General features: G+C 45.3%; 1 protein-coding gene across 4 annotated transcripts in view; it reads left to right on the forward strand.

The window, feature by feature from the left end:
- The window catches only part of DENND1C (DENN domain containing 1C), a 50,555-nt gene that overhangs the window by 30,147 nt on the left and 8,295 nt on the right, over positions 1-12,113 (forward strand). For 2 of the 4 annotated variants that reach the window (XM_077921426.1, XM_077921425.1), the window contains exons 14-20: positions 256-381; positions 1,818-1,919; positions 2,161-2,248; positions 3,758-3,798; positions 5,421-5,492; positions 8,007-8,063; positions 9,406-9,543. In XM_077921426.1, coding sequence (XP_077777552.1) covers positions 256-381; positions 1,818-1,919; positions 2,161-2,248; positions 3,758-3,798; positions 5,421-5,492; positions 8,007-8,063; positions 9,406-9,543 — 624 coding nt within the window. The remainder of the gene's footprint in view (positions 1-255; positions 382-1,817; positions 1,920-2,160; positions 2,249-3,757; positions 3,799-5,420; positions 5,493-8,006; positions 8,064-9,405; positions 9,544-12,113) is intronic. The other 2 variants (XM_077921427.1, XM_077921428.1) reach the window with 2 other exon arrangements.

Raw genomic sequence — 12,113 nt, forward strand, 5'->3', positions numbered from 1 at the left:
ATTTCTTAATTCTTCTGGTAAGTTTCGCCATTTCTGCATATTCCATAAGTTTTTGTATCCATTCTTCCTTTGCTGGGACTTCTTCTTCTTCCTTTTTGAAATATGGCAACCCTATGGCAGTGGGACATATGACAGGGCCCTGGCACTTGGTTGGGGCTTCTGGGTACATATTGTGGTTGAGACACCCTCTTGCGATTTGTGGGAGGACCCCCTGGTCAAAGAAGAGTTTGTAACCCTCCTCCTCTCCCCGCACAGGTCTCTCTGTTGAAGTTCCAGTTGAAGAAACAGACAGCGACTACTGGGGATGGAGTCGCCCGAGCTTTCCTTAGGGCACAGGCACTGCTGTTTGGCAGCTACCGCGAGGCTCTCGTTTGCAACCCGGTGAGTAGCTGGGCTCCTCTTGGTTCAAAGTTTGTGCAAAGAAATCATGATGAATGCTCAGTAAACAGGTTGCCTGGAAGCAACTTTTCCTTATCCCACGTGAACACTTACTATGCATACCTATATTAGGGTTACCAGACATCCCTGTTTCCCAGGGACAGTCCCCGGATTTGCGAATAAATCCCCGGACAAATTCCGGAATTGAGAGAAGATGGCGTCTGCCAGCAGCGAAATGACTTTTGGATTGATTCAGCATAAACACCAGCGTGTGAGGAGATACTGCCACAACAGCGGAGAGTCATACACATAAAATCCACACAGAAACACATCATTGCTTATTTCAGCTCACTTGTGGAAACAACTCAGAGGCCATGAAAGAAGGAAGGTTAACAACATAAGATTTAAAGGAACTATTGGAAAGACTATTCAAGACAGCAGAGATATGAGATGATCAGAGCTCCCCCAAACTTGAAGCATGGGAAGTCCCAACAAAAAATTTATAATTTAGGCAGAATATTTGGACTATTTGATATATATTTGTGTAATTTGGAACATTCAATGTGATTTGATTGGATTGTTAAAATGGGAAACTTAATAAAAATGATTTTTAAAATAAATCCCCGGACAAATTCCATCCCCGGAATGTCCCCGGATTTCATCTAATGTCCCTGGGAAATGCGGCGGCGGCAGTCTCAGCAGCCCGGAGCAGTTGGCTCTTGCTGGCTTCAGGAGCTGCTTGGAAGTCCCCATATGGTGCAGGGGCTCTAAGCTGCAGCTTCCGGGCTGCCTCCACCTTCCCTGACCCCAGCAACTAAGCTGCGAAGGAAGGCTTCATGCTGCCTATCGGAGCAGCCTCCCAACTCCTACTTCCGTGCAAGCAGGAGCGGGGCGGGGATCTCTCAGCTGTGAAGGGAGGCTTCACAGGACAGGGCAGGGATCTCTCAGTTAGGCAACGGGAAGCCTCCCTTCCCAGCTGAAGGATCCCCGCCCCCCTCCTGCTTACACGCAAGTAGGAATGGGATTGGGGCTGCTCTGATGGGAAGGGAGGCATCATGCTGCCTGAGCCTCGCCGCTGCCGCTCTCGGCCCTCCTTCTCTGCCTTCCATGCCTGACCCACCGCACACCGCATCCCCGCCACCACCACCGAAGAACCAACAACTCAGGGGCTACCCAGGCTTACGGAGAAAGGAGATAAAAGCTTCAGAGGAAGGGTAAACGTGGCGGTTGAGGTCAAGGCGGTGGCGGCCCCTCTGCCACCACCGTAGCTGCAGCATCAACGACCTGAACGTGTAGTAATTAATTAAAGTGTCCCCAGATTCATTGAAAAAAATCTGGTAACCTTAACCTATATTGCTTGAAAGGGTCTCTCTCTCCCACCCTCCACCCTCCGGCCACACTGACTATTACCTCCCAACTTATCTCTCTTCTCTCTGCAGGGAGAACCCATCTCCTTCTGCAAAGATACCTTCTTGCAACAAGGCTCCAGTGCCATGCAGGCTTTCCTCCAGCGAGCTGTGCACCTGCAGCTCTTCAAGCAGGTATGGGCTTATGGAGAAACCCAAGCAGGTCTTCCAAACAAGATGCTCTTCCACAATTTGAGTACCGCTATCAAATCGCCAGGCAAAAGGCATTTGACTGTTCTCCTCTTCCTTTGTGTGTACCAGTTGTTGACGCTGTGTGTGCTTCCTTCTCCCATGGAAGATGACTTCTTCCCGCATATTTTCTAATGGCTTCCTTTGTTTCTCTCCCCAACGCTGCACCCAACCTCAACTCTACCAGTTCGTAGATGACCGCCTGGAGAAGCTGAATGCAGGAGAGGACTTCTCTGACCTCTTTGAGCAGGAGATCAACAGAAGCCTGTCCCCAGGTAGGGCAGAACCTCCCTTGTTTTTGCTCTTTGGCTGATAACATGGAAATGGATCCGCCAACGATCCACCAAGCCACAGCCCTAGGTCGTATGGCCTCCTCAACACCCCTCCCTTTGTGGGGTGAAGGTGAAGCTTTGACAACAACAAAGTCTCAGCAAGAATCTACTGGGAGACTCCTGAGATTGTAGGATGCTTCCACATTAGTAACTCGTTACTCTGACATAGAGTAGACTCATAGAAAGCAATGGACATGACTCACTTAGGTCCATTAATGTTTGTGGGTCTCCCATGAGTGTAATTTAATTAGGGCACTAGGAAGGTGTGGTTAGCAACACTTTCCAATGATATATAAACTCTGCAACTCCCTGCCTATTGAAATCAAGCAGGCACCTTTACAGTATTCCTTTCAGTGCCTGCTGAATACATTCTTATTTAATAATAATAATAATTTTATTATTTATACTCTGCCCATCTGGCTGGGTTGTCCCAGACAAGCCTTAACAGATGCTTGGAAAGTCTATAGGAGTTATAATTTGCTTCAGTCTTGTTTTATTGTGATTTTAAGGTAGGGTTGCCATAGGGCCAGAATTTCCTGGACATAATCGGAAAAATGTTGCTTAAACGTACATGAAAATCTGTATGGCAACCCATGTCGGCAGTGTTGCTTTTGGCAATTTTCCTTAAAAATTGCTCAGAACCTAAGGAAAGCTCAACAACTTGGCCCCACCCCCCAAAAAAGCTCAACAATTTTCCAAAGTAAGCTGAACAACTTTTTGTGATATGGCAACCCTATTTTAATCTTGGTATATTTTAAATTACGGTTGTACATTTTTAGCGATAAGTATATTGTTTTATCTTTTTTTTTTGAAACTGCTTTGAGGTTTTTCCCCCCCTTCAAGCGGCATAGAATTTCAATAAAATAAGTAAGTAGATCAGTTTGTGGGAATCCCATGCCGTTTCCACACCAGCACCAACCCACGCATTTCCCCCTACATTTAGGGGCCTTTTTGTGTAGGGAATGTGTTCAGAGCTGCCTTCTGCATCCAGTTCTTCACAGAATGTGGGTCCTTTGTACACTGATGGGCAGATATAAGAAGTTACTCTGAATATACAGTTCAAATCTCTGTGAAGGCAAAGTCAAGGCCCTCAGGGACACTCAAATATATAAAAGGATGTCATATAGAGGAGGGAGAAAGGTTGTTTTCTGCTGCTCCAGAGAAGCGGACACGGAGCAATGGATCCAAACTACAAGAAAGAAGATTCCACCTAAACATTAGGAAGAACTTCCTGACAGTAAGAGCTGTTCAACAGTGGGATTTGCTGCCAAGGAGTGTGGTGGAGTCTCCTTCTTTGGAGGTCTTTAAGCAGAGGCTTGACAACCATATGTCAGGAGTGCTCTGATGGTGTTTCCTGCTTGGCAGGGGGTTGGACTCGATGGCCCTTGTGGTCTCTTCCAACTCTATGATTCTATGATTCTATGACTCACCTGTACTCTCTTTCCTCCCCAGGTAGCATGCATTCCTATCAGCTATGGGTGGAGAACTTAAAGGTAAATCAATGAAGTTCCATCCATCTTCTTTTACCCTGTTATCTCTTTTTTTCACACCTACTTGTTTTGTTTGCCCTGAGGTCTTTTCTAGACTGTGTTTTAGGGCCAAGCCCCCAGAAAGCAGCTTACATAATATAAGCATGAAATTATAAAATTAGGATGTTTGATTTAAAATGCATCCAACATAAAGTATTATGAAAGACCACACTAGGAATAAATAAAGATAGAATAGCAGTGGAACCAAAACAGTGATAAATAACATTATGGTGCTGGAGGAGACTCTTGCGAGTCCCATGGACTGCAAGAAGATCAAACCTCTCCATTCTTAAGGAAATCAGCCCTGAGTGCTCATTGGAAGGACAGATCCTGAAGCTGAGGCTCCAACACTTTGGCCACCTCATGAGAAGAGAAGACTCCCTGGAAAAGACCCTGATGTTGGGAAAGATGGAGGGCACAAGGCGAAGGGGACGACAGAGGATGAGGTGGTTGGATAGTGTTCACGAAGCTACCAGCATGAGCTTGACCAAACTGCGGAAGGCAGTGGAAGACAGGAGGGCCTGGCGTGCTCTGGTCCATGGGGTCACGAAGAGTCGGACACGACTAAACGACTAAACAACAACAAAACATTCATTCCATTGTAACTATCCAACCTCCCAAAATTTCAACACCTCTTGCGATGGTTTGACCCCTTTCCGTTTTAACAGTACAAATTCCACAAACACCTTCCACATCTCCTCAAAATCATTTCTCCTGCATATTCGCCGTCTTACCTTAATGCCACATGTTAATTTATCATTACTAGCTGTATCCCACACTTCTTCCATTTATATTCTGCTTGCCCCTTCCACTTCCTAGCTATCATAATTCGTGCAGCTGTCAATAAATTTGTGAGCAAGTCCTTCACAGCCTGCGAAACTTCCACCCCGTGGTAAATTGATAATAATGCTACCTCTGGACTTTTGGTCAGCTTTAACCCAGTGGTTTCTGTTATCTTCGAGACTGTTGCTTTTAAGGATTGCAACAAGATGATGTCCAGAGAAGTAGCTGCTGTGGTGTGTGGCAGCAAAAAGTCTCGCGGCACCTTAAAGACTATAACAAATTTAATGAATCAGCTTTTATGGACTGTAGTTTGCACAAGCCGACACACACAGGGCAGGGGACTTGCTTCCTCCCTGTGCATCAAATGATTGTCTCAGTGGCCAGGAATTAAATCAAGCTCCCTTGCTAGCATCCCTGCCCACTACAGTGGTGCCCCGCAAGACAAATGCCTCGCAAGATGAAAAACTCGCTAGACGAAAGAGTTTTCCGTTTTTTGAGTCGTTCCGCAAGACGAATTTCCCTATGGGCTTGCTTCGCAAGACGAAACGTCTTGCGAGTTCTTGTGAGTTTGTTTCCTTTTTCTTAAAGCCGCTAAGCCGTTAATAGCCGCTAAGCCGCTAAGCAGTTAATAGCCGCTAAGCCGCTAATAGCCGTGCTTCGCAAGACAAAAAAACCGCAAGACGAAGAGACTCGCGGAACAGATTAATTTCATCTTGTGAGGCACCACTGTAGTGTCTTTTCAGTGTGTTGTTCCTAATAGATGTGTACCTAAGCTTCATCTCTCTCTCTCTCTCTCTCCTTAGAAAGGTGGAGGAGCCCTGATAAGTACCGTGAAAAACAAGGCCAATCCAGCTGTCAGGAATGCATATCAATATGTAAGGCATTTTTTCTTCATAGAATCACATACTTGTAGAGTTAGAAAAGACCCTAAGAATCATCTGGTTCCTACAATGCAGGAATCTCAACTCAAGCATCCATGACAGAGGGCTATCCAATCTCTGCTTAAAAATCTCCAAGGAAGGAAAGTCCACAACCTCTCGAGGGAGTCCGTTCTACTGTTGAACAGCTCTTACTGTCAAAAAGTTTTTCCTGATACAGTATTTAGTCAGAATCTCCTTTCTTTCAACTTGATTGGTTCAGGTCCTAGCCTCCAGAGCAAGAGAAAACAAGCTTGTTCCATCCTCCATGTGTTAACGGAGAAATCTGAGGGTTCCCTTGGACAAAAACCAAGGACACCAGCCAGGAATACCAGAGCAAAACAGCAGCCAGTAGGCTTGGTCTTTATTGAAGACTGTCGTGGCAGGACTCCCACCTGCCACAAGGTGGAACAAGATGGAAGCCCCGAACAAAAGAGTCCCCAAACTTTTATTAGCTGCTAATCCCCATGTTACACACACACCCCGCAAACTACATCACGGTTACATCATGAAAGGAGAGGTCTGGTGGCAGTAATCTGATCATCCTGGACCCTGCCCCATGGGTCCCCTTGCCCTCCACCAAACACCCATCAAGTGTAACAAAAAAATATATTTACATTTCCCTGTTTCCCAGCCAAGTTAATCACACCCTTTTGTCTTCATCTGGGTTTCTTATTTCTGGAATGGCTACCTGTCTGGCACTCAGGTATCAGGATGCCAGGGATTACCACTCAGGCAGAGGGGCTGCTGAGTAGCTGAGCTCACATGTCTATATGAATTTCTGAAGTTTTCCCAGTGAGCCAGTACATAGATACATTTATCAGCGAATTGTTACATTTGGTATCGTGCAGCAAAGGCCCTTTGAATAGATAGGAAGAAACTGTGATGCAATGTTTTGTGGGGACAAATCACAAAAGTCACAAAAGTGATTGCGCTGATTTTGATAGTGGGCTGCATGTGCATGATATCTGCTGGAGGGGCAACCCCCAACCAACCTATACATAAATTCCTGCAACACATGTGACAGCCCATTAGATATTTGAAGATGGCTATCATATCCCCTCTTTTCCAGGGTAAACATCCCCAACTCCCTCAACTGTTCCTCATAAGGCTTAGTTTCCAGACCCTTGATCATCTTGGTTGCCCTCCTCTGCACATGTTCCAGGTTGTCAATATCCTTCTTAAATTGTGGCACCTAGAATGGGACACAAGACTCCAGGTGTTGTCTGACCAAGGCAGAGTAGAGTGATACTATTACTTCCCTTGATCTGGACGCTAGACTTCTGTTGATGCAGCCTAGAACAGCATGAGCTTTCCTTTGCTACTGCATCACACTGTTGACTCGTGTTAAAGCTTGTGGTCTACTAAGACCCCAGATTTGTCACATGCACTGCTAATAATCCGGGTTCTCTATCTTATATTTGTGCATCTGGTTCTTCCTCAGTGTAGAACCTTATGAACCCTATTGAATTTCATTCTGTTTGTTTGGTCCCAGTTCTCCAGTCTGTTAAGGTTATTTTAATCCTGATTGTGTCTTCTGCAGCATTAGCTACCCAGTTTGGTGTCACCTGCAAATTTGATGAGCATCCCCTCAGTTCCCAGCAATCCTTAACAAACTACGTTGCCCAGAATTCTTTCAGGGAAAGAATGTGCTTTGAATGTGCTTTTAAGTACAGCCATACATTGGAAGTTGAACGGAATCCGTCCTGGAAGTCCGTTCAACTTCCAAAATGTTTGGAAACCAAAGTGCGGCTTCTGATTGGCTGCAGGAAGCTCCTGCAGCCAATCAGAAGCCCCCGTCGGATGTTTGGCTTCCCAAAATAGTTCGCAAACCGGAACAGTCACTTCTGGGTTTGCGGCGTTCGGGAGCCAAAACGTTCGAGAACTAAGCTGTTCAAAAACCAAGGTACGACTGTAGTTGCAATGAGGGTTTTGCAAATTCCAACTACTTGGATGCAATGCTGAAGACTGCACAAAATGGCTCTTCTTTTACACCCTAAACCTAAAGCTCACCCCGTGTGTGTGCAGCCTTGAGAAGCTACACATTTCAAACGACTGATCTATTTTTTCTTTGTCCTTGAAATTCTGGGAAGTATTGAACTAAGTTCTACTCAGAGTAGAACCTTGAGTTAGTTGTGTCTATTATTGTCAATGGGCAGGGACAGTAGGCAAAACAGGAAGGTGCAGCCACCCCCTAACACTGCCCCTGTGCTGGAGTCCTGCATCTCACTGGGTCATCCGAATCTCACTGGAATCAGCTGCCATCATTTTTCCTCACTTCTGCAGCGGCAGGGGTAGGCAGGGGGCCTATGGGGGCCCTGCCCCATGGGATTCTGGCACAAGATGGTGGCTGCCTGAGCCCTTCTCATGGGCAGGAGTCAGTGGGTCTCCTCTGAGTAAAACTAGCTTTGGCCCAAACTCTCTGTTTGGAGTGCTGCATATCTCCTCACATCCCCTCCGTGTTCTGTCTAGGCCAAAGGCCATGCCAAAATGCGGCTGAAGAATATGCGGAGTCGTCTCATGGAAAAGGTAAGCCACTCCAGACTTCTTCCTTAAAATGATTAAAGGTGATGTACTGCGGGATGAGTGTTCAGTGGCTCTTGTTTTTGCATTTGTTTAAAACCCAATTGAAAATTGCTTTTAGAGTTTAATTTTTTTATTAAATTTTTGTTTTACATGTTAGAATATTCACTTAAACAACCTTAAAATATCAATAATAATAATATTATAATAATTTTTAAAAATATATATTTATACCCCACCCTTCCTGGTTTAAAAACCAGGCTCAGGGCGGCTAACAGCAAATTTAAAACACTGATTAAAATGCAACTTGAAAACAGCATAAAACAGCATAGAATACAACATAAAATGCAGCATCAATATCAATAAAATTCAAAAATTCAGGGTCATTGAATGCGTCTCTGCTTCTCCACATGCAGCTGCTAGGTGACCTTGGGCCAGTCACACTTCTCTGAAGTATCTCAGCCCTACTCACCTCACAGAGTGTTTTTTTGTGGGGGAGGAAGGGAAAAGGAGATTGTTAGCTGCTTTGAGACTCCTTAGGGTAGTGATAAAGCAGGATATCAAATCCAAACTCTTCTTTATACACAAGGCTGTTCAAATGAAGTTTTTGAGCTATTTTTAAGGGAAATTGCCCAAAATGACACTGCCGACATGGGTTGTCATACATCCGGATTTTCCTGCACATTTTTAGCAATTTCTGCCAGACGCTGCTTCTGACTGAAGTATTCCAGATACGTCCAGGAAATTCTGGACATATGGCAACCCTAACTATTGCAGCCTCTCCAGTTAGCTTCTTCTTTGACAAGCTAGCTGCTGGTGTGGGGTCTGGATCAGGGCTGGATTTAGGTTGGATGAGGCCCTAAGCTACTGAAGGTAATGGGGCCCTTTATATGTCCAGATGTCCTTTGTCAACAACAAATTGTCGCTGTTTTTTGTGTTGAATATATGCTATATGGTAATTTATGGACCTAATAGGTATCTAAAGCCATTTGCGCATAACAAAATATGTATTTTATCAAAGTAATTATTACAACCAGTCAATGCAGTATGCAGGCACCCTATATATAGAAATGAGCAAATCAGTGATATTTTAGGGAACAGGCTAGCAAGTGGGGCCCATTACTTACATCATAGGAGCCTACACAAAACAAAACACTGTTGCTGTACGTAGGTTTTATTTTTTATCTTAAATTTTGGAAATGTACATCCGCTTTCTTTTTCCTTTAGTTTTTTGGGGGGCCCAAGAGAGTGGAGCCCTAAGCTATAGCTTGTTTAGCTTATACATAAATCCGGCACTGGTCAGGATGGGAAGCAAAGCTTATGCTCAGAATAATCTTGTCCTCTCTAGGATTCCAGTACAGGCCCTCATCGACAGCGAGGGCATTCCTCGAACTGTGACCATATCTCCAACCCCATCATGCCCACCAGAAATAGGCAGTCTGAAAGCTTGCAAAGCCGGTTGCCCATCACCCAGCACTTTGGGAAGGTAAGGGGGGAACTGAGTAATTGAAAATGGGTGGGGCGCCTGCACCGCTGCCACCACCCTGAGATAGTGTTGGCAGTTGACTGGAGCTGATGGGAACTGGGAATCTTGAAAGGTCATAGTTTCCCTATCCCTTGCCTAAAACAACATGCAAGGAAAAGAAGAGGAACCGGGTCAGGGGGCACCCGGAAGAGGATTCCCCCAAGAGTGTACAATGGTACCTTGGTTTACAGACGCTTCAGGTTACAGACGCTTCAGGTTACAGACACCTCTAACCCAGAAATAGTACTTCAGGTTAAGAACTTTGCTTCAGCATGAACAGAAATCGTGTGGCGGCAGCGGGAGGCCCCATTAGCTAAAGTGGTGCCTCAGGTTAAGAACAGTTTCAGGTTAAGAACGGACCTCCGGAACGAATTAAGTTCTTAACCCGAGGTACCACTGTATCTGCATTGGTGCAAATGGGCAGCCTTAACACTTGCTGCATGCACTCTGTGCAAATGTGGAGTCACGGATGTTCCTCTGCAGGAGATCAGTGCAAGAACTTGTCTGATAGTCGCAAGCCAGTTGCATCAACAACACAACAGGCAGAATCTGTGACCCGCAGAGGTTGTTGAATTCCAACTCCCACCAGCCCCAGTCACTATGGCCCAACAGTCGAGCAATATCTGGCGGGCCCAGGTTGCTTACCTCTAACACAGGTGTAATAAATCAAAATCTGCCCTTATTCCCTTATGGGGGAAACAAGAGCCCTTATAGAGTCCTTTGTAGGTTCTTCATCGGTCAGAGACAAGAACAGAGGCCAACCAGAGAATATTGAGAAGCAAAGCAGCTCGTAAGCCTGATCTTTACTGAACTGTTCAACAGGGTGCTCCCCTCACACACAGGAAAAGGAGGACCCAGAACCCAGGTGTGCCCGCCCTTATATAGACATATTAAATTGCCAGCCTTGGAGTCCAAGACTGCCCCCAGACACATCATACCTACATCACAGAAAGGGGTGTAGCTCAAGAGATATCTGAGTGCGTTGTTTACCTCCTGTCTGGCAAGTTACCTGTTAATGCTTACTTGATTGGATACCCTGGGGAGCCTGGCCAGTCTTTTGTAATGATAAATACTTAGTTCCTGAGCCAGGTCACAGGCTCACCCTATTCATACACAGACATACCCTTAAAACGGGATTTGTTAATGAAAAGAAAATGGGGAATCTTTTCCATTTTCCTTTGACTTTGCAGAGAAAACATTTGGTCAGTTTAGGAGTCAAAATGGTTCCAGGACTGTTTTCCTGTGCTGCTTCAGACATGTGGTTTATATAGTTTTATGTACGTGTTTGCTTGGTACATTTATGAACATTTATTATATATATAAGACCTTAATTTTTTATTTCACAGGGGTCAGCAAACTTTTTCAGCAGGGGGCCGGTCCACTGTCCCTCAGACCTTGTGGGGGGCCAGACTATATTTGAAAAAACAAAATGATGCAAAAGCACCACGAGCCCGGTGGCTGCTTACCTGGGTCTTGCCAGCGTCAGGGGCTGGCAACGGTGGCACAATGAGCGGTGCATGAAAGGGCTCTGGAGAGGGTCTGCTTTAAATGGCGGCCGCTCGAGCGCTGCTGCTGCTGCTGGCACCAACAAAGCCTATCCCCCTCCCTCCTCTAGGCAGGGCAAGGAGAAGCCAGGAGGAGGGAGGGAGGAGGCACCGCCGCTGCCGCTGCCGTGTGAGGGAGAGGGAAAGAACGTACACACTGGCGATCCACGTGGCGATTCCTGGACCGTCTGCAGGCCGGATCCAGAAGGCAATTGGGCCTGATCTGGTCCACGGGCCTTAGTTTGCCGATCCATGCTCTAACATAAGGAAATGAGCAGATTAGTGCAGCTCCCATTGTTTATAGAAATGTTCTGCAAGTTTTGCCTCTGTCTGGCTTGTATGTGAATGTGTTGGTTGCTTGCATGCATTTATATGCAAAAGGCATCTGGATGCAAAAGTTAAGGAATAAATAAATTGAGAGTAAATAAGTAAAGAAACAGGGGCAGAGGATTTTTTAAAAAATGCTACCTTAAGGCTCCAATGTACGGTTAGCTCCTAAATATGTTAATTCAGAAGGAAGCCCTTATAGGTTCAGTGGGTCTTACTGCCTAATATCCCCTTGCATTCAAAAGTCTACTAGTGACTGTGCTTCTTTGTGTCAAATGTAGAGAGCAGCATGAGAGCTGAGTTCACATTTGTAGCGAAAAATAAGTTACAATATGCAAAGCCGAAAGACGGGATAGAAAATTTGGCTGAATTAATTGTACAACACATATGGGCATTGTGTACTATTTAATTGCCATGTCTTCTGCTAAAGAAAACTGGGAATTGTAGTTTGTTGAGAGTGCTCGGATATTCTCTGTTGGAGATCCTTAACTCTCCTTGCAGATCAACAATTTCCTGGTGAGAGGGAATGACTGAAAGCGGGTTTGTTGGCAGTAAAGACACATCCAGTGCTAAGGATTGCCAAGGATGATGCCTAATGTTTAGGGAAGTTTTTAATGTTTGATGTTTTATCACTTTTTATTATTATTAATATTCTGTTGG

Source organism: Podarcis muralis, chromosome 17 (assembly GCF_964188315.1).
Source record: "Podarcis muralis chromosome 17, rPodMur119.hap1.1, whole genome shotgun sequence".
NCBI lineage: Eukaryota > Metazoa > Chordata > Lepidosauria > Squamata > Lacertidae > Podarcis > Podarcis muralis.